At 35.4% G+C, this 21,272-nt stretch overlaps 2 protein-coding genes and 1 long non-coding RNA gene across 3 annotated transcripts; 2 read left to right on the top strand and 1 right to left on the bottom strand.

Annotated features, from left to right (window-relative positions):
* The first annotated feature begins 4,316 nt into the window (after positions 1–4,316).
* Positions 4,317–4,676, top strand: LOC120179397 (auxin-responsive protein SAUR23-like). Its single transcript, XM_039185000.1, has one exon. It carries the CDS (start codon positions 4,377–4,379, stop codon positions 4,659–4,661), a length of 285 nt encoding a protein of 94 aa, XP_039040931.1. The 5' UTR covers positions 4,317–4,376; the 3' UTR covers positions 4,662–4,676.
* An 862-nt stretch (positions 4,677–5,538) lies between these two features.
* Positions 5,539–6,780, bottom strand: LOC120179253. Its single transcript, XR_005521604.1, has 3 exons — positions 6,562–6,780; positions 6,375–6,467; positions 5,539–5,904 (listed from the first exon to the last, which is right to left on the bottom strand). It is a non-coding gene; the product is annotated as an uncharacterized LOC120179253 (long non-coding RNA).
* A 2,637-nt stretch (positions 6,781–9,417) lies between these two features.
* LOC120179270 lies at positions 9,418–11,465 on the top strand. The gene is made up of 5 exons (XM_039184910.1): positions 9,418–9,737; positions 9,815–10,114; positions 10,745–10,963; positions 11,037–11,165; positions 11,254–11,465. Exons 1-5 carry the CDS (start codon positions 9,474–9,476, stop codon positions 11,452–11,454), a joined length of 1,113 nt encoding a protein of 370 aa, XP_039040841.1. The 5' UTR covers positions 9,418–9,473; the 3' UTR covers positions 11,455–11,465.
* Positions 11,466–21,272: the final 9,807 nt, after the last annotated feature.

Raw genomic sequence — 21,272 nt, 5'->3', positions numbered from 1 at the left:
ACGTGCCTGGGCATGCATGGAGGTCGTTGGGCGTGCATGGGCGTGCATGGAGGTCGTGGGGTAGGTCGCAGGGGCGTGCATGGCGACCTGGTTGGTCGCCGGGCGTGCATGGCGACCTGGTTGGTCGCCGGGCGTGCATGGCGACCTGGTTGGGCGCCGGGCGTGCATGGCGACCTGGTTGGTCGCCGGGCGTGCATGGCGACCTACCCCCGGTACTGTAGAGGACACTACTTTAACAATTAATCTGGCGATCCCACTATTTAACGAATAAAAAATTTTCAACGCCCTATCAACGAGATTTTGCCAGTTAGATGAGGCAACTCAGTCTGCGGCAACGCTCTGCATGTATTGCAGAGACATCTCCATACTTTAAGAAAAGTCTGCAAGTATGATTGAGACATCTTTGTTTTGATAGAAGTGAAGAGTTGGGTGTCTTTAGCTAGAGTAAAGGCATCTCGAAGTTGGTTAAGGCACAAAGGAGGAACTCCTATTGATAGAGTGGAGGCTCTCCAACCCTTGGGTAATTTTATAAGTTGTGAGCTTAGGATAAAGGTATCTTTCCTCCCAACGAAGACATCTCGACGGTATCCGTAGGTAGAGGCTTCTTGTTATCAATAGATAACATAGCCATCTTGACTCATCTAGTCAGTTAATGCGGAAGTTTCTCAATGCATTTGATCAAAGAGAAGGCATCCATATTATGACAACAAAGTGGAGGCATCTCAACGTCACGGTAACATGACAGAGGATATAAAGCATCCAAAGAAGTAATAAGAAGATATGTGAGGAACGTACCTTCAAACGATTCTAATGTCCCCGTGGAAGAATAAGAAATCTGATGTTCATGTATGACGGGGAACACTTACCATGTTACAAAGTATTCTTATAAATGAAGAATTTTTTTGCGTAATTGTGTAAGACTTACCACATTACTGTGTGACAATTGTTAACTCAATGTCGGTCAATGTCTCTTATGACGAGTATACCGTCCCATGTCATATATAACTCGTCTTGTTGTCCTGTACCACACACAAATTGTAGGAACTGATTACATTGGGTGGAGATCACATGTTTCCATTGTTGTCCACATGAAGGGTGGAGGTGTAGCATAACTCGGATGGGAAAGAACCAGCTGCGTCAGGGTCCTTCTCTTCATCGTACATTGTGCTCTTGTTGTTGAACTGTGCCTCCTATGTTTCCCAAGAAATTTAAGGAGGCATCTCGGTCATTCGAGCATTAGGGTAAGAAACAATTTGCCCTTGTTAATGAGGTCCTTTAGTGTTGAAGGTTAGGGATTGTGTATGTGAGATTCACGGTTAACTGTGCAGATCATGGGTTTGTTCATCGTGATCAAAGTTCTGTTGATATTCTAGTAGGGAAAATGTTACAAGGATGATCAAATATGCTATAAAAAGCTAGGAAGGATTCGTAGTATATATGTTGGGTTGCAGTCATTTCGATGCAGTCTGTCAGAACAAACAATTTCGGGAAATGGTTGGTTTGAAGGATTCATCATGACTGATTTTTTCGGTTTGGAGTGTTGTACACACTCACCACACCAATATTGTCGATGAGAACAAATAGGTTACGACGATTATAAATGGTTCACCCCTTTCTAATTTAAGTGAAGATCAGGGTTTCAAAAAACGGTCCGTGATCGAGATTTCGTCCGCGATATAGCAGTTTCGTCGCTGCCCGAGTTACCCGCGACGGCCGCAATAGCGTCCGCGACGACCGCAATCACGGTAAATCCGAAATAACCGAAAACACGACCGCCACCGTGATTTGAAACCCTGGTGAAAATCTATAACCGGTGGTGGAATGATCGTTGGTCGATGTTGAGGTTCTATGTTAAAGAGGAAAGAAGGTTGAAGTAGGGATTTGAGATGCACAAGGGATATAATAAGATGAAATGAAAATTTTCAGGTGGACCTAACGAAAATTTTCTAAAACAAACAGTTTTTGGGGTTCATTATAGCCGGTAGTTGTATAGCATAAGATACATGGTAGGTGTGAATACAACTTAAAGAGCATGACATAAACGCTTTAAAACCATTATTTAATTTAAATATTACTCCAATTCAAATACTAATATTTTGATTAAAAAACATTTGTAAATTAAAATAAGGTATCAGGCACATGTAGCAAACGGTTGCGCACATCCTTTCCCATAGAAAGAGAGATTCCCTAATCTATCTTGCTCATGTTCTCAATACAGTTGCTCTAGATCCAATTATCCTTCAACTTGGTAGGTTGGAACTTGCTACAAATCTGCAATTTTCTTTCATAAAAAAATTGAAGAAGATAAATTACACGTTTTGGCTATTAAATTTTTATAACTTATATTATTGTCATTAAATTTTTAATTTGCTTTCATTATAATCATTGTTTTTAGAAAATTAATGTAACACGTTAAAAAATCATAAGCTTCTTCCAAATCGGAAATCGTTGCTCCTCTCATTTTTGCTTTTGTTCATTGATTTCTCTTATCGAAAAGATCATTAAACTACTCTTCTTCTTCTTCTTCTCTTTTTTCCCTTCAATTCAAATTCATCTCGAAAAACCTTTCAACCTCCTAAAATCTCAATCGAAAATAAAAGATAAAACATTTCGATCCACCACTGTCAACTGCCAATTCAGCTTGAAATCAAACTACATTATTCTTCTAGCCAAATGAAGCCTTCGTACAGTTGGATTGATCGGCAACTACTTTATTCATCAAAAACTTGTTAAGGTTGAGATGAGTAATTTTCATTTTCTCTTCTTTTTCTTTACTCCTTCGTTTTGTTCGTGCTATTGTTTATTGTATGATGTTATTGGTGGTTGTGAGTGTAGACAATGATTGGAAGAATGCCGAAAAAAAAATGATGAAAGCAAGAGTGATAATTGTCAATTTAGAAGAAGAAGCTTACGGTTCTTAAAGATTTTAATATATCACATTAATTTTTTTATCAGTAATGACCATAATAAAAACGAATCAAAATTTTAATCATTATAACGCAAGTTTTGAAAATTTGGTGATTACCTTAAAATAACCATTAGTATAGTTTACATTATTAAATAAGCACTGCATGTAGATTAGCAGCGTGAGATTTGGTCAATCACTCCATGTGCATTACCAGATAATATCGCAGAAAAAAATGGAAACTTCCACGTCTGATTATCACTCCAATCATTTAGTAGCTATGAATAATAAATCTTACAAGGCATTCCCTCAATTATATCCTTTAATCATGAATGATCATTGAACTTTTTACTTCTTCAAATATTAAATTTAATTAATTGAGTAATATGTATTGATTATCACAAAGAATTATTATAAGATGATTCTCTCAATTTATTTATTTTTTCACAATGTCAAAGATTCAAATCTTTGATTTTACTTAATAAACTTAATGTTTATATCATTAAACCAAATTGTAGTTGGTTAAGTCATAAATTGTTGGTACTTGTACCATTTCCATATATCTAGGCCTCCGAAAAACATCTCCGCGTGTAAGGTCTCTGGAGAGCATCTCCGGACATAAGGTCTCTAGATCCTTGTACTTCTTAAGAAGTTACGACTCTTTGACATGATCTCTGACAAGTCATGCGTGATTGTTAAAACCAAAATTTATTGATAGTTGATGACATCAATAGGATTCATCTATCTTCTCTATCTATAAATAGCCATCATGACCTTACATCTGACACCAACACTAAATGTCATTATAAAACCTTTCAATTAATACTGAGAGAAGGGACTAGACCCTCTCTATATTAACCCCTCCTCTACCTCTTTATGGTTACAAAAGACTTTGATATTGGTCATGATCTTTCCTTCACCGGTTATAATTCTCTACCCAAATAAAAGGGAGTGAACTACTTATAGCCCAACAGTGTCAAATATGTACTATGATCTGTTGATTAAATCTATACTATGATTATGGAGATACATAGCAATGGAAGACTCATGAACATGGTTTTATCTTCATCCGGAAACTCATCATCACATGCATTTGCTGCTTTGTTATGGGATGCATCTGCACTGAGGACTGTCTTTTATAACTATTATAGATAATAAATGTTTTCTTTTTGTTTAAGGTAATAGTAAATGGTTGAAAGAGAGGGGATATATTTGAGTCAATCAAGTGTGACACTTAAAAAAAAAAAAAGAGGTGTCGGATGTGGCCATGTGGGTCATATTTCAGTTCCAATACCAATGAATTGCATGCCAATCTGATATGTTCAAAGACCAAACTGCTTATAAATGCAAACACCAAGCAAAACACCTTCAACCTGTAAAACTAGATCATTTAAGCATCCATCAACCAAAACCCAATTTCATCATCAACAAGCTCAACCTTTTTTTATTTTTCTTCATTTAAGTATCGGATATGGGTATTCGTTTACCTTCTATGATTCATCATGCTAAGCAAGTTCTCAAACTGCAGTCCAAGAACCAGAGAGATGTCCCAAAAGGGCATATTGCAGTCTATGTGGGAGAAATCGAGAAGACAAGATTTGTAGTTCCCATTTCATACTTGAAACACCCTTCTTTCATGGTTTTGCTTAGCCGGTCCGAGGAAGAGTTTGGGTTTAATCATCCGATGGGCGGCCTCACAATTCCGTGCGACGAAGATGCATTTGTTCATCTCACTTCTCGGTTGCATGCTTTCTGAAAGGAACAAGACTTTATTTAGCCGGAAATTGATGATTTTTGTTTCCATTGTAGGATAGGAGACTTTGTGACTGTAGGTACCAGCTAATGAAAAATTGAAATGAAAGTGCGGGAAGAGATAGATTATATATATATGCTTTCTCCCAACAAGATTTTGTAAAATAATGATATTGAAATTCTTTGTTTTTGAATCCTACATAACTCTCTCATATATTGGTTCTTGAGTTTGCCCATGTTTACTCCAATTATCAGAATCCTGAAGTATATAAACACTGTACATTATTTCAGGGAAAAGAAATAAATTTCTTGCATTTCAAGCTTTTTTATCCATGTTCTTAACTTCATAAGTTACAAAATGATCATTGGATAAGACTCTCTGTTTAATCTTCCCATCGACAACTCATCAATCTAGTCGGTAGAAAGGGCCATGAAAGTAGAAGTCATCAGCTTATGTTTGTGGAAACTGGAAAGACAACTGATTCTTACAAGGTTGCTTGCATGTCATCAGTTCTGAAGATTCTACCCTTAATGCAAAGAGAGATTTCCAGTTCGAATGATACGTTGCTGATCGGAGATTCCTTTTCCCAATCGCATTTGGGAAGCATTCCACTCTCCCGGTTTTCAGTATCACGAGGAATAATCCATCCTAATCTGAAAAACAAAATACTCAACGGCGGGAAAGAATGCGCAAGGCGGCGAGAGAAGCAGTCGGCTGTTAAGAGCAGTTGAGAGTCAGTTCATCGGTTAATAAAAAGTTCCAATTTCAATTGTAAATAGTTGAAGATATATGACAAGAGCCTAACAGAGATGAAATTAGTGTTGTAGGGATGCAGAAGAGAGAACAGCTCCAGAACAGTGCCACTAATGGAGGTTTTTAGAGAGAAAAGAAAATTCCTAGAATGAAAATGGTATTATTCAACATAGCTTCTCAATTTACAATTGCTGTATTTAAACCCTCCTAACAACTTTCAACTATTTACAACTGGAATTGCAACTGATTATTAACTGATGAACTGACTCTCTCAACTGCTCTTAACAGCCAACTGCTTCTCCCACGCATTTTTCCCCTTGCATCAATAGTCTTCTGCTAAAAGACTCTCATGGTTCCAGCAGTCTTACAAATCAAGGATTTATTTAAAATTCATGGTAAATCCCAGAGTAGATAATAAAAGAAAAGAAAAGGAGATCACATTACCAGCAGCAAGCCGATGCTTGAGACCTGTCAATATAGTAAAGAGATATACCTTACCAAGTTGTCCACAGAAATTAGTAATGTGAGACTAGTAACTGAAGTTTAATATAGTTTACTCAAATTAACCAAACAGTATAATATTCGTTGAAATCTATAAAATTTTGACATTTCATTCAATTTTTTTGTACATTTGCAACTAATAAACGTAATATACTACATAGGAATGTGGAAAAAATGATAAAATTCATGGGGAAGGGGAGAAGAAAATAAGAAAGGGGGGAAACAGAAACTTTCTCAGGTTAATTAAATTCCAGTTGTTATAAAGTCAAATTTCTACATAGATCACCAAAGGAAACTATAAAGACCAAGCATTCATATTCTCAGTGAACTACAAGGCATAAAATGCTTCCAATCAATGCACTCTCATAAGGAAGCAGTTAGTTTCAATGCAGGCAAAGATGAACTCCCTTAAAGAAATGGAAATTTTTATGATATTGCACTAGAGGAGATAGATTCACATACCTCCGCTGTATTAATTTGAAACTCTCTTGCATCTACAACAATAGGACTTTTTTTGAAAGATACGCATGGAACAATCCCAAAAGAAGCAGGTTCCTACAAAAGGGTAACACAAGCATTGGATAATATAACCTCTATTTCCAAATCATGAGCACAAAGAACAGGAAAGTTACAGTCGAGCATTACTTACCTCAAGTAATAAAAAGCACAAGGATCATATTCGCCAAATCCATCTAGAAGTGAACCAAGGCTAGAGTACCTTGATGGATCAACAGTAACTTCAAGGTTCTCAACAAGTTTGCTTCTCAAAGAATCATCTTGAGGGAGTTGCAACCATCCTAAAACTTTTGAAACAACTTCCATGGTAGGTTCTGTACCAGCATTAATAGTTTCACAGTTAACTGTCAGGAAGCTAAAATTAGTGGTCAAGGATAGTTTAGTATCCAAAATGTCATTTACATAAGAATGGACATATAATTTTATGTTATAAAAATAAATTTATAAAATTTAAAGTGTTATAAACATATTATAAAATAATAAAGTTAAAATATATAAAATTTTTAGAGAGGACTCGCACCTTTAGGTCTATCTTTGTATCCACTCTATTATTGCCACGTAGTAATGATAGTGACAGTGAGACTAATCATATTTGGCCGGTCGACAAGTCCACCCGTCACCGGCCAAGTTATGGGACGACGATGGAGCATTTATAAATGGAAAAGGAAAGTAATGGACTTTTTATTTTAGGTGCGGCGAGCACTTCCTTTACAAAGATGTTCATAAGATGAACAATACTTATTATAAATTCTCTTTTAACTTAATATTATAAACTTCTAGTGTTAACTTTGTGAGTAAAAACAAACAAAAAAAAATTTATTTTTAGATAATAACTATTATTATTATTTTTTATACCTCTTCAAAAGTTTTCTGTAAATTTGATATCTGCACATCAAAAAAATTTTAAACAAATCTTTCCAATATATAAATACATCAAAGTCTTCAAAATTAAAAAAAATCAAAAGACTTTTCCTCTGTCGAGAATAAAAACTAGAGAGGACACAATCTTGATATGATTTTTTATAGGCACAACGTGATTTACTGTAATCGAAATCTACTTTTAAGTTATCATATCTAGTGATTCTTCCAACTTATGAATAACTATAATGATCATATATCTCACATTAGTACAACTATTACTATAAAATATCTTGTCTAAAATCGATAGAAGGATTTGAAATCTTTTTCTTCACACATATCTTTTCTATTTTTTTATGAAGATAAAAGATCTTAACATCGATCAATTATAATATCACGGTCAATTATAATTCTCCACTAAAAAAATCACTATCAATAAATGAAACATATTTGTTATTCCTATAAGCGTTCTGAGTCTATTAATAAGCTTTTATGATTTTATATAAATTTTAACTATTAATTAGTTATATATAAATCCTTTTCAAATATAAATTATTTACCAATCTAATTTTGGCGTTTGAAAAGCAGCTTGATGGTTAAATATGATTGTATTAAATAGATGTGACATATTGGACCTGTACATGATCCCATTGTAACCTAAGGCCATGGTCTTTGAATCGTACGCCAAATGAAATTTTCGATTTTCACATACATGAATCCGACCGCCCAACAATCCAAATTCAATAACGTAGAATCAGGGGATCTTCCCTAACCTTCAGTTGATGTGATATCAACAAATGTGAATTAAAGCCCCAATCACCTTCCATGGGAATCCTTTCTGCATCAATCTTGTTATACAAAAATAGTATTATCCTTTAAGATTGTGAGTTTATACAATTACATATGTAAAATATGTATATTATTAATAATTTAAAAAAATAAAAATCATACAAAATTTTATAATATATACTGCTGAACCGACCACAAAATTTAGGTGTCGGTTACATATATCTATCCTGGTGTATTTTTGTTTTTGGAAGCTTCCTAACCGCCCCACGTGTCTTAGCCACAAATTGATTAGTGGTCGCCGGTCCATCCTTTTGCTAGGGATGTGTTTGGTTTCTAACTAATCTTCTCCTCAATAATTTTTTCCTACACATAAAATTGTTCAGGCATTAAATTTCACTCTCTATTTATATTTCGGATACACGTTTTAAATTCTAATACAAAGAAATATTTACACATTTGTTTTATTAATTAAATAATAAAGTAAATTATATAAATAATTCTTCAATTTAGGATTTTTTATTGAGTATTTTAATTATTAAAAGTTATAGAGAATAGTTTTTTAATTATAAGATTTATTTTATTAAATTCTTCGACTATTAAAAGTTACAAAATAGTTACTCGATTATTTTATATTCCATACTCGTTCATTTTTGTTAAAAGATCGACGACCGTTTAAGTTAGGCTTTAGCTTGTTAATTGCAATATGATAAAATTTAATCCTGAAACTATTTGAGTTTTATTTTTGGATGAATTCTCCGTTTATTTAATGTCGTCGAGCTAATGCTTGAAACATTATGTCGTCGAGTCAGTGTTTGAAAGCAATAACGGTGCTAGTAGAAATTAATAAAATATAATTTTATTATATCTCAATCAATAAATTAATGCCAAGCTTACATGACCTTAAGTTGTTAAATAAAAAAGGGCATATTTAAAACATATAAACAATCGATTAATTATGGGATAATCTTTATTAATCGAGAGACTTAATAAAATAATATCATTTAGTTGAAACAATTTTATAATTTTTAATAATAAAAAATTCAACAAAATAACCTCATATTATTAGAAGACTATTTGTATATTTTATTTTAAATAATATTATATTAGTTGTTACATTTAATTTTATTTATATTATTTAAGTAATATATATATTTTTACCGACAATAATAGCTTTAAGTCCAAAGAAGACGGCGTTACGACACAAAAGAAACACCCCCTCCCCCAACACAAAAAAAAAAATCAAAAAAAAAAAACTCAGTACGTGTCTGAGCCAAAGGGGAGACTCACCTTCACCAAAAGTCCAAAATCTGAACATGCTCGCCTCTTTTTAACTCGTGTTCAACTCACGGGATTCGCAAAAGAAAACCACGGTCTCAGTCAGTGAGTTCAAAGAAATTAATGGAGACGAGTACAGCAACAACAGGAACCTCCGTAAAGGAGAAAAGTGATCAGCAGGTACTAGACGGTTCGAGTATAATGGAATTAGTTGAGAACGACGAGGTGTTTAGTAGCTTCGTGGATCATAAATTCAAGGAGCTCGATAAGGACAACGATGGTCAGCTCTCCGTAAAGGAATTAAAGCCTGCCGTTGCCGATATCGGTGCTGCTCTTGGCTTGCCTGTTCAGGGTTCTTCTCCTGTTTCCGATAATATCTACTCTGAGGTTTGTCCCCAACAATCGTCGCCTTGTAGTATTATTTTTCCCATTTCCCCCCTCAACAACTCCTTTTTTTTGTTCAGGTTTTGAACGAATTCACCCATGGACAACAAGAAAAAGTGAGTAAGACAGAGTTTAAAGAGGTTCTTTCAGATATTCTACTAGGTATGGCCGCGGGTTTGAAGCGAGACCCTGTTGTGATTCTTCGTATTGAAGGAGAAGATCTGTTGGAATTCATCGATGGTCCGAGTTATGATGAAGAGATGTTGTCTGTATTTTCACAGATAGGGTGCTCGGATGATGCGTCGTTGCTCGACTGCATTGTTAAGGCTTTTGGGAAACTTACGGTTGATCATGGAATGCCCCCTTGTTCCGATTCATGGGTGATTTACTTTCCCTATCTACATCTCGGTAACATTAAGGAAATGCAGGGAAAATCGAAAGTCTTAATTTTTATTTAACCTCTTATGTTTATTTAAATGATTACTTTAGTTTCAATTTTTTCCGAACATTTTAATCTTTCAACACTTCAATTTTTGATTAAAATAACATAATAACATAAACTAGATAAAAATTATTAGTCCATTATACGTTATTGATGTGATATTTTTACATGCGTTTAGTTATTAATATATCACTTGTCACATTATTTTGAGTGATATCATCTTAGATAATGTAGTACATATCATATTATTGTCATGAATGATATAACACATATCATATCATTATCTTAAATAACGTGATATATAATATATTAAATAACATGATATATAATATATCAATAATTTAATACATGTAAAAATATCGTATTAATAACATACATCGATGGTTAATTAACTTTTTCATTCAAAATGAGTGATTTTGATAAATAAAAAAATAAAACATTGAAGGTTAAAACGCTCTAAAAAAATATGAGTCAAAATGATAATTCAGACCAATGTTAATGGTTAATTTTAATATTATGTAAAACTGAAATCTCAACCTTTCGTTTTTGGCTTGTGATGGTGATGTAGGTTATGAGCAACATAGTGGAACCAGCTTTAAAATCATGGGATGGCTATGACGAAGGCGTGCCTGTCTCTAAAATAACGTTCTTGGAAGAACTTAAAAAAGTGGCGAAGCATGTGGCTCAAAATCTAAGGGAGCAGCCTGTGATTGTTGCCCATAGTGAAAACACTTTTGATGGTAGTGGCATCAAGAGATTTCTATCCAACAAGTTTGAACTTGACAGGGTATGTGTCCTTGTTGTCCCACTCCATGAATGTTTGGTCTTTACTAATCAATGCTTCCACTTTTCAAATGCAGTCACTGAATGCAGCTTTACAAAACGTTCCCAGAGATCGCCATGGGAAAATATCGACCGACTGTTTACGCGTTGTGCTAGATGAAGTGGCTCCATCTGCCGGTCTACCTCCTATCGGTGCGGTCGAACAGGTATCTCAATGGCATATCACGCACATGCAATTTCGGCCTTGATTTCCCCTGTTTCGTTCCACTTACTAAAGTCCTTGAAATTCACCAGATCGACGATGTTGTCGCTGATGTTTTCAGAACGGCACATGCGGATGACGGAAAGATGGTTAAAGAAGATGAGTTCAAGAAACTGTTGACAGAGATCTTGTGGAGCCTCATGCTGAAGTTAGAGGAAAACCCCGTCGCAGTTTCATCAAACTGTGTAGTGCATGAGCCCCTTGAATCATCCTCTTCGATTTTGCAGCCATAACCCAAGTTCTCCATCACACATCTCATATACAAGAGGCAACAAATTGATAAAAGGGGACATTAATGAATTTTGGTTTAAGAAAATTCCATTAGATTAAGTTCCTTTTGTGCAATTCAATGGGTTGTGTCAATGAAATATAGTACAATGCAAATACGATGAGGATAACAATATCACAGAGTATTGATATTGAGTTATTGTATATGGTTGATAGTGATAATTTAGATATTGAAATATTCATAAATCAGTCTCTAAAATCATAACTCGACTAATTTGATTATTGATAAGTAAATTAAAACTAATAAAATTGTTGGTATTATTTTAATTAGTTAATATATATTATTGATATTATGCAAAACGTAAATTATGATAATTAGATTAAGGTGAAATGGAAACATTCAAAAGTTTAAGAATTAATTTAGAATGAAAGACATAATTTGAGTTAAAATTTGAACATTCAAAAGTTTAACTACTAAGGTCATAATTTAAGGATACACTAATATATTTGTCAACACACATTTTTCGTCCTACTAGGATTCAAACTCCTAAAAATAGGATAGAATTTTAGGATTCAAACTCCTAAAAATAGGATAAAATTTTGCTAGGATTCAAACTCCTAAAAATAGGATAGAGTTCTACTATTATTTAAATTCCTAAAGATAGGATCCACAAGCACTATAAATAGCCATTGTAACTCACCATTGTAAGACACGATTTATACACAAAACATAGAGGAAAGCACGGGAAGATACAAAGGCAAAGCTATTGTAAAGGATTCGAAAAGGAAATAAAAGGTAGCATTTTCTTTTTTCTTTCTTTTGCATGTGCACGCTATTTTTCTTGAGATTTGGTTCGAATAACCCAAAACGTGGGTTGCTCCGATGACCAAAATGGGTGGGGTTTCGAAGTTTCGAACCTAGATCTACCCCGAGGCTTATTTTTAAAAACCGGTTTGATTTTCGGTTAAAGGAGGGAAAGAGCTTTTTAAAAATCTATATTAGTCCCTTTATTTATTATATGGATATTTTATTCATTTATTTTTATTATTCATGTTATTATTATTATATGTATATATATATATTAAATTATTTTCATTTGATTTTTACTATATTTTATTATTATTATTATATATATATTTCTTTAATATTTTACTTATAAGTCTAATATTACTATATATATTAAATTATCTTTATCTAGTCATATATTTTTTATACTTTTAATAGTTATTTATATACATATTATTAAATATATATATTCTTAATTATTTTTATTTGATTATTTCTTTATTTATGTAATATATCTTATAATTTTATATATTTATATTATTTTTTTTATTATTTTCGTTTTTTTTATTCATTATTATTATATTATTTTTTTTAAAAATCTTGTGTCTTTATCATTATCATTATTAAACATTATATATACTACTAACCTAGAGGGCCCATTTTTGTCTTATTTCTTACTAGAGCCCCCCATTTTCGGTGAATTGGGAGGGTAGCTTTTCTATTTTTTAAGTATTTGATGTACATATATAGCTTATTTATTTATTAATGCTTTGATATATATATATTTATATTTTTTCCTTTTTTCAAATATTACTATATAATTATTACTTTACTATTTTTTCTTATCTTACTTACTTATTTTATTTATTTTATTTTTCCCTTGTATCTTATTTGTTTTCTTTACCTTGTTTATCTAACACATTTCTCGATTTTTTTTCAAATCAATCAAGGGTAAGTAATTAGGATCGAAACTTTACCTTTTAATTTAACTTGTTATTTTTCTTAATTAAGACAACTGGAAATTACGTAGTACCGAAAGGGCGGTTCAAGGGTGCTAATCCTTCCTTGACCGTAACCGACTCCCGAACCCGACATATTTCTGGTAAGACGCAGATCAGGTAAGAAATAGGGTATCCGATCAACCCATTTATTTTTAAATAAATGATCAGTGGCGACTCCAATCCACATTTTTCAAATTGAAGCCCAATTCCGGGGCCCAACCGAAAGACGGTTGCGACAGCTTGGCGACTCCGCTGGGGACTGTAAGTGAGTCAGGCTAAGGTAATTTCCAGTTGTTTTTTAATGAAAAGGGTAAGTTTAAATTTTAAGGTAACATTTCGATCCTTATTGCTTACTTTTGATTATATTTTCGAAGTAAATAGTTGTACTGACCGTTTTTTAATGATTTCAGCCCTTAAAGATTTTTCATCTAAAGGCTCTATACCTGAGCTCTGAACCCTATCTAAGTGGGGGTGAAAGCGACGCCTTCGTGTGAATTTATTCTCCGTATGGGCCTAGCAAGTAACCTTCGGGATTCATATACCTTATGCCTTCGTGTGAATTTATTCTCCGTATGGGCATAAGGGAATGTTTCCTCTCGAGTTTAACTTAGTCCACACAAGCCTGTGATGGGTTTAGGACTAAGGGTCTGGCAAGCCCAAGGGGGCACCAGCAAGGGGAACTCGGGTACCATTTTTTAGCACCTAAACCGGGAGACCATGGAGAATTAGAGCCCACCCCAAAATCTCATTCCAAACCCTAGGCTGCTTTGTTTCCTACTTTAGTTTCTGTTCAAAGCATGCGAACTAGACAAATATGCGGTTAGGATTTGTTTGAAAGTAGCATGCGGGATAGAGATCATGTCCGGGTAGGAATAATAAGCATGTGGGGTAGATATCATGTGGGGTAGGACTTTCATTTTTATGATCGTTTTTTATTTTTTTTTTCACCTCACTAACTCTTTTCATCTTTCTTTTATTTTATTTTCATCACTTGCATCATAAAAGAGGTCATTGATCCACTAAAACGTGTTTGTTAAAACTCGAATAATCTGAATCCATGGACAAAGGTGTTGTAATACAAGAGATTAAAAACCCCGAGGTACGACTATGGTCCGAGAAGACTCAGAAGGAAAAGGGAGACAGTCTTCAAGGAAGCTATGTGTCAGTGCTGGTTAGCTACGCCTCTATCAACCTAAAACAGAATAATGTGCAAGAACTTCGAGACATCTGAGATAGTTGGAAGAATGATCGGAAATAGAAGCTCAGTCAGCGGTATGGTGACATTGTATTTTTGCTTCATGTTAAGACCGATGAGCCCTTAATCAGAGTCTTGGTTCAATTTTTGAACCTGGGATACAGTTGCTTCACTTTTAACCAGGAGGACATGGTACCTACCATCGAGGAGTATACTACACTATTGCACTGTGAAAGCATTAAACTGGAGCGAGCCTACATCAAACACATCAAGAGTCAGCCTTTCAAGAACGGACTGGCTAAGATTGCAGGAGTTGATGAAAAATGGGTGACTGACCGACTCCGAAACAAAGGTAACGGGCAAGGAATTGAGTGGATCCACATAAGGGAACTAATGAAGGACCACCGTGATGAATGGAAGACTATAGACCTTTTTGCACTAGGTCTGGATGGCTTGATCATCTTTCCAAAGGTTTTGGGATGCATTGACGCAGCCGTGGTGGAACTGTTTGAGCAACTTTCGAAACGAGTCAACCCAGCACCGACCATCTCAGCCGAGACCTTTTGGTCTCTCAACCATTACCGAAGAGCTGGTGGAGGTAGATTCATTGGATGTGTTCAGTTCCTTCAAGTCTGGATTCACATCCACTTCTGGATTCACATCCACTTCTGAAAGACTAATGGGGTTGCCTACTGTAGATTTATCACTACGTATTCACCTTTGAGAGAGTTCATCACCATGACATGACATGAAGGCGCTTCAAAAGAGAAAATGGATGAAAGTCTTCACTCATTTTCAGGACCGGGATATTACCTGGAGAGCCCCCTGGTTGTTCCTCAGTGATGTTCTTTTCAAGTGTGGGATTTCTGACACTATGACCCTATTTGGACTTTGAGGTGCAGTTGGGTATGCTCTGTTGTTGGCACTTAGACAGTATGGGGGCACATCAGTTTGTCCCAACAACATATGGATTATCTATATCAGAGTTTATGTATCACGGTGACAGTTATAAGAAGATGATCAAAGAAGCAGTCGAGTCATGGAAGAAAGTATCTCGGATGGATGTCTAGAAGATTTAGCCCGAACATACCTTTTATTGTTTTTATATCTCTTACAAGATAAAACATTTTTGTCTGAATAAGGATTATTTATAATAATGGACACTTTTCTGGATCAATGCCTCGAACATTTCGTGCATTCTTGCATTTTGCATTTTTGCCTTTTTGCATTTTCATCTACATTTTAAGCATTTTCACAAACATGAAATTAAGTCGTGAAGGACTCGATGAAGCGAATTTAACCACATGGAAGCAAGATTGTAACATTAAAGAGCCTAATCAGCTGATGATAGGACAAAGCCGGCTAGGATGATCTAAGAAAAGAATCCTCATATCCTAAGGACTACAATGTTGAAGCTGTTAACTGTTACCACATAAGAAGCTCCAAACATTCATCTGAGAACTATAAGGCGCTGAAGCGCAAGATCCAAAACCTGATGGATTCAGGGGTATTGACAGCCGAAGAAGGGGGCATGGCATATACCATTTGCACCTAGAGGATTGTTTTGTTTGAACACGTCACTGATATTTCATGTTTGCTTAATCTTTTAAACGATTGAATTTATGCTACTTTCTAAGGTGGAGCAATTGAACAAATTTTAATCTTTAGTTCTTCGAATATTAAATGAATTAAGGATTCTTTTAACTCTTCAAGAATTATAGATTTTTGACATATGACAAGATTAGACCTTTCTTATCATGTCTCAAACCCCAAAATGAAATACCTTGATCATTACCAAAAAGACCAAATTTTGACATAACTTCCCTTTGAAATTCTTGAACATTGTCTTTATCTTTTTGATACACCCATACCTTTCTTTTAGTCAAATAAAGTCACACCATTATCTTTTTAGACTCAAAATTGACATTTTAATACCCAAGGCATTGAGTTGTTCATTTGAACATGAGCATTCTTCTAAGACACAATTTGGGGCATCTCACCGGGAGACTGAACATTGAGATATGTTGGGAGCAAGGAGCAAAAAAAATAATCCATTCGAAATAATTCTATCACGCATTAACTACACTGTTTTCATGTGAAGAAAATTAATCCTGAAAATCTATCCCCCTGTGGATACCTCTTCTGTGAGGACTTCCATATATGAAATGATGAACGGCTTTCTTTCTTTATCCCTTTACAACAGGAGAAAATATATATCCCTTGTGTCCCCTTTTGAGCCTGTAGTATTTTTCTTCTGATTCAACCCTAACCAAGGATCACCCTCCACATTGGGGGGCAAGGTAGAAGAAATCTGCTCACATGAGTGAAGACATCAATCAAAAGGAGACACCAAAAGGTGGACCAAATGGCAAGTGCGAAGATCCAATCAAGAACAAAAAAGAAAAGAAGCAAAAAAACAAAAAACAAAGAAAAAGAGAAACAAGAACAAAAAGGAAAAAAAAGCAAAAATCAAAAAGAAAAAGGGACGAAAAGCACATGCAAAGATTCCCTAAAGACAAATGGCACATCAAGCTTCAAACTATGAGATTGATCAAGCACAATCATTCCCGAATCTCCGAATCACTTCACTCGAAGATCATGGAACATCCAGAGAAAATCCAGAGAAACACATATGAGCAGATCCAAATTGAGCAAGACAGAATTGAAGGCATCAGAATGAATTGATCCTTGGTTCAACACCCTGAAACACTTGTTTGGGCCTATTTATCCTTTTCTTTCATAACCATGAGCCTTGGCCTACATTACGTGCCTTAAAAGTCCCTTCTAATCATACATGGATTTCTAAACAGAAGAGACTATCTTCAGATTTCATCCCGCCCATCAGGATTAATCTTTGTTTGCAAAAAAACAATGTAATTAATGCATGGTAGAAAAAATAACAAAGGGGGGTTCAAGACGTAAATCCTGAATAACTTCTTGAAACCAAAAGAGGGTTCGAGTTGAAAACCTGAAAAGGCGGCTCGAATATAAAAATTGTGCAACTGAGGCGATCACGTAAATTTCTTGATAAGGCATCGCACAATCCGAGTGTGACAACAAAGGTTGGGAGTCAGGGAACACTTCCAGCAGAGGAGCATGCAAGCTACCCCATCAATCTTTTGAGCATCCAATGTCAAACCTTTGAGCATCAAATGCCAAACCTTTGACCAAACACAATAACCTGAGACTTTTTATCCTTTCCTTACTTGACTATCTCCCAAAGATAGCTTGGATCTTGGTAGTTGTCAAATAGCTATAATTTATTGAAGGATTAACATTGTAATTAATTCTTTGATATCCGATGAACTCTAGTTTTATGATTCGTCTCAATTGTAAAACCGTGATAGGGGCAATATTTTTAAAACTTGAGATTAAACATTTTTTGAAACTCTTTTAATTGATATTTTCATGACTTTGAAAATAAAAGAGAAAGAAAAACATTTTTTTTCAAACAAGACAGTCTCTCTAGAGTGGATCTTGGTAAATGGCATGTGACTCTCAAACACAAAGCTCATGCTTAGAATCAATGATGAAGCAAGAAATGAGGAACATTTGGGGTATCTTTGAAGATTCAACATCAAATATTGGGGCATTTTTGGATATTGAGGCATATTTGGGGATTCAACATCCTAATATAAATTATCAGACCTTTTTCAGGAGATAAAATATAACCAATTCATGTTACATGCATCTTATGCATACATTTTAGAGCGTCATATCTATCATTTTCTTTCCACGTACATAATTTTTACAGCTTTAGAGTCAAGTTCGACTTCAAGACGAAGGATACTCGATTCAAAAGCACCTTTACAGATTGATGTCGGTTGCTTAGCTCAGCAGCAAGAAGCTACACTTTAACCAACTCGACAGATAGAAAGATCGACATTCATTTTCAGATTCGACATTTCCAATATAAATTATGTCTCGCTTGAGACAGTCTCATTTAATGCAGATGATTATCTCACTTGAGATTGTTTTTTTAAAACAGACTTTGTCTCACTTGGGACTGTTTTACTCGAAAGAAGATTTATTTCACTCATGATTGTTTTTCTTAAAACAAGATTTGTCTCGCTTGAGACCGTTTTCATTAGAAGAGTTTTGTCTCTCTTGAGACAGTTTCCCTTGAAACAAATTTTGTCTCTCTTGAGACAGTTTCTCTTGAAACAAATTTCGTCTATCCTGAGACAGTTTCCCTTGAAATAAATTTTGTCTCTCTTGAGACAGTTTCCCTTAAAACAAAATATTTGAATATGTTTTCTTTGAAACAAATTCCGTCTCCCTTGAGACAGTTTCTTTTGGAACTAAGTTTTGTCTCTCTTGAGACAGTTTCTCTTGAAACAATTTTCGTCTATCTTGAGACAGTTTCCCTTGAAACAAAACCTTTGAATTTATTTCCCCTAAAACAAATTTTGTCTCCTTTGAGACAGTTACTCTTGAAACACAAAATCTTCAAATTTATTTCCCTTAAAACATAATTTTGTTTCCCTTGAGACCGTTTCTCATGAAACAACAGATATCTTTGAGATCGTTTCCCTTGAAACGAATTCTATCTCTTTCAAGACAACTTCTTTTGAAGCATCATCTGAACCGTTACACTCAGCTCAGGCACATACTTGAGATGGTCGAGAAGCATTTCTCAAATCAAAAATAGAATGTGCACATCAGATTTGAACATTTGAAGAATTCAAGATCAGGGATCAAAATTTGAAGATTCAAGAATCAAGATTCCAGACAGGCAACTAGAGATCGAGATTTCTCTCCAGAGCCCCAAGATAACATATGTTGCATATGCATTTTAGGCACACCTAAGAGCATTGCATCCATAGCATCACATATATGCATAACTTTTTCAGGTTTTAGCTAGAGTCAATTTCAACTTCGCGGCGAAGGATATTGAACTCAAAGCGACACGATTTGCTCGAGAGTGGATTTCAACTTCACGACGAAGGATATCTAGCTCGAAGCCAAACTTCACAATAAAGGGGTCTCCACGGTTTCAACTTCACGGCGAAGGGAATTGTGTCCACCCGCAACATACAATACTTGGATTTCAACTTCACGACGAAGGATATTCAAGTCAAGGCTCAACTTCGCAACGAAGGGGCCATCTGCGATTTCAACTCCACGAAGGAGGATATCGTGGCACTCGAGGCAACACAAGTTCAACTTCACAACAAAGGGACGGCTGGTTGTCAACAAACAACTTCTCAATTTCAGAGTCAATTTCAACTTCACAACGAAGGATATTGGACTCCAGACAACGCAAGTTCAACTTCACGACGAAGGGACCGCTGCCTGTCAACAACAACTTCTCAATTTCAGAGCCAATTTCAACTTCACAATGAAGGATATTGGACTCCAGACAACGCAAGTTCAACTTCACGACGAAGGGACCGCTGCTTGTCAACAACAACTTCTCAATTTCAGAGCCAATTTCAACTTCACAACGAAGGATATTGGACTTTAGACAACGCAAGTTCAACTTCACGACGAAGGGACCGCTGCTTGTCAACAACAACTTCCCAATCTCAGAGCCAATTTCAACTTCACAACGAAGGATATTGGACTCCAGACAATGCAAGTTCAACTTCACGACGAAGGGACCGCTGCTTGTCAACAACAACTTCCCAATCTAAGAGCCAATTTCAACTTCACAACGAAGGATATTGGACTCCAGACAACGCAAGTTCAACTTCACGACGAAGGGACCGCTGCTTGTCAACAAAATTTCATTCAGATTCAATTTCAACTTCACAACGAAGGATATTGGACTCGAGACAACACAAGTTCAACTTCACAACGAAGGGACGGCTGGTTGTCAACAAACAATTTCCCGGTTCCAGAACCAATTTCAACTTCACGACGGAGGATATTGGACTTGGAACAATGCTACTTACTTGGATTTCAACTTCACGACGAAGGATATCCAACTCAAAGAAGGATTATCTGCCATCAAAATTGTCGAGTTCGACTCCATTCAGCTCGATGACACATCAATCGCACTACTTTCCGGTTGCAGTCGAGGTTTTCAAGTCGAGAAGAGGACCTGGGTTAGCCGTGCCTTAGTGACAAGCAACCATTTTCAAACAGCATAGCTTAAGTCAAGAAAAAGCTATCTGTCAATGAAGATTTCTGAGTTCGATTCCGATCCAAGGTCTTTAAACCGAGAAGAAGACCAAAGGGTAACGGGAAGCCACATGCCGATTCAAATTCCGAACTACGACTTTAATTTCATATCATTTCAAGATGAACTCGACTTCACGATGGAGGAGTCATCCGTAACTCAATTCGACAGAGAGTTATTGAAACATCAGAGTTAATTTTCAACTCCACTGAACGAAAAGTGTGTCTTTTAATCTTTGCCCTATCCCCGTTACACGACTATGGGCAAAGAGGGGCAGCTGTCAACACACATTTTTCGTCCTACTAGGATTCAAACTCCTAAAAATAGGATAGAATTTTAGGATTCAAACTCCTAAAAATAGGATAAAATTTTGCTAGGATTCAAACTCCTAAAAATAGGATAGAGTTCTACTATTATTTAAATTCCTAAAGATAGGATCCACAAGCACTATAAATAGCCATTGTAACTCACCATTGTAAGACACGATTTATACACAAAACATAGAGGAAAGCACGGGAAGATACAAAGGCAAAGCTATTGTAAAGGATTCGAAAAGGAAATAAAAGGTAGCATTTTCTTTTTTCTTTCTTTTGCATGTGCACGCTATTTTTCTTGAGATTTGGTTCGAATAACCCAAAACGTGGGTTGCTCCGATGACCAAAATGGGTGGGGTTTCGAAGTTTCGAACCTAGATCTACCCCGAGGCTTATTTTTAA

The sequence above is a fragment of the Hibiscus syriacus genome, unplaced genomic scaffold, assembly GCF_006381635.1.
Source record: "Hibiscus syriacus cultivar Baekdansim isolate YM2019G1 unplaced genomic scaffold, ASM638163v2 tig00112411_pilon, whole genome shotgun sequence".
Classification (NCBI taxonomy): domain Eukaryota; kingdom Viridiplantae; phylum Streptophyta; class Magnoliopsida; order Malvales; family Malvaceae; genus Hibiscus; species Hibiscus syriacus.
The sequence above is the reverse complement of the archived record's forward strand: the minus strand, read 5'-3'. Positions and strand labels throughout refer to the sequence as shown.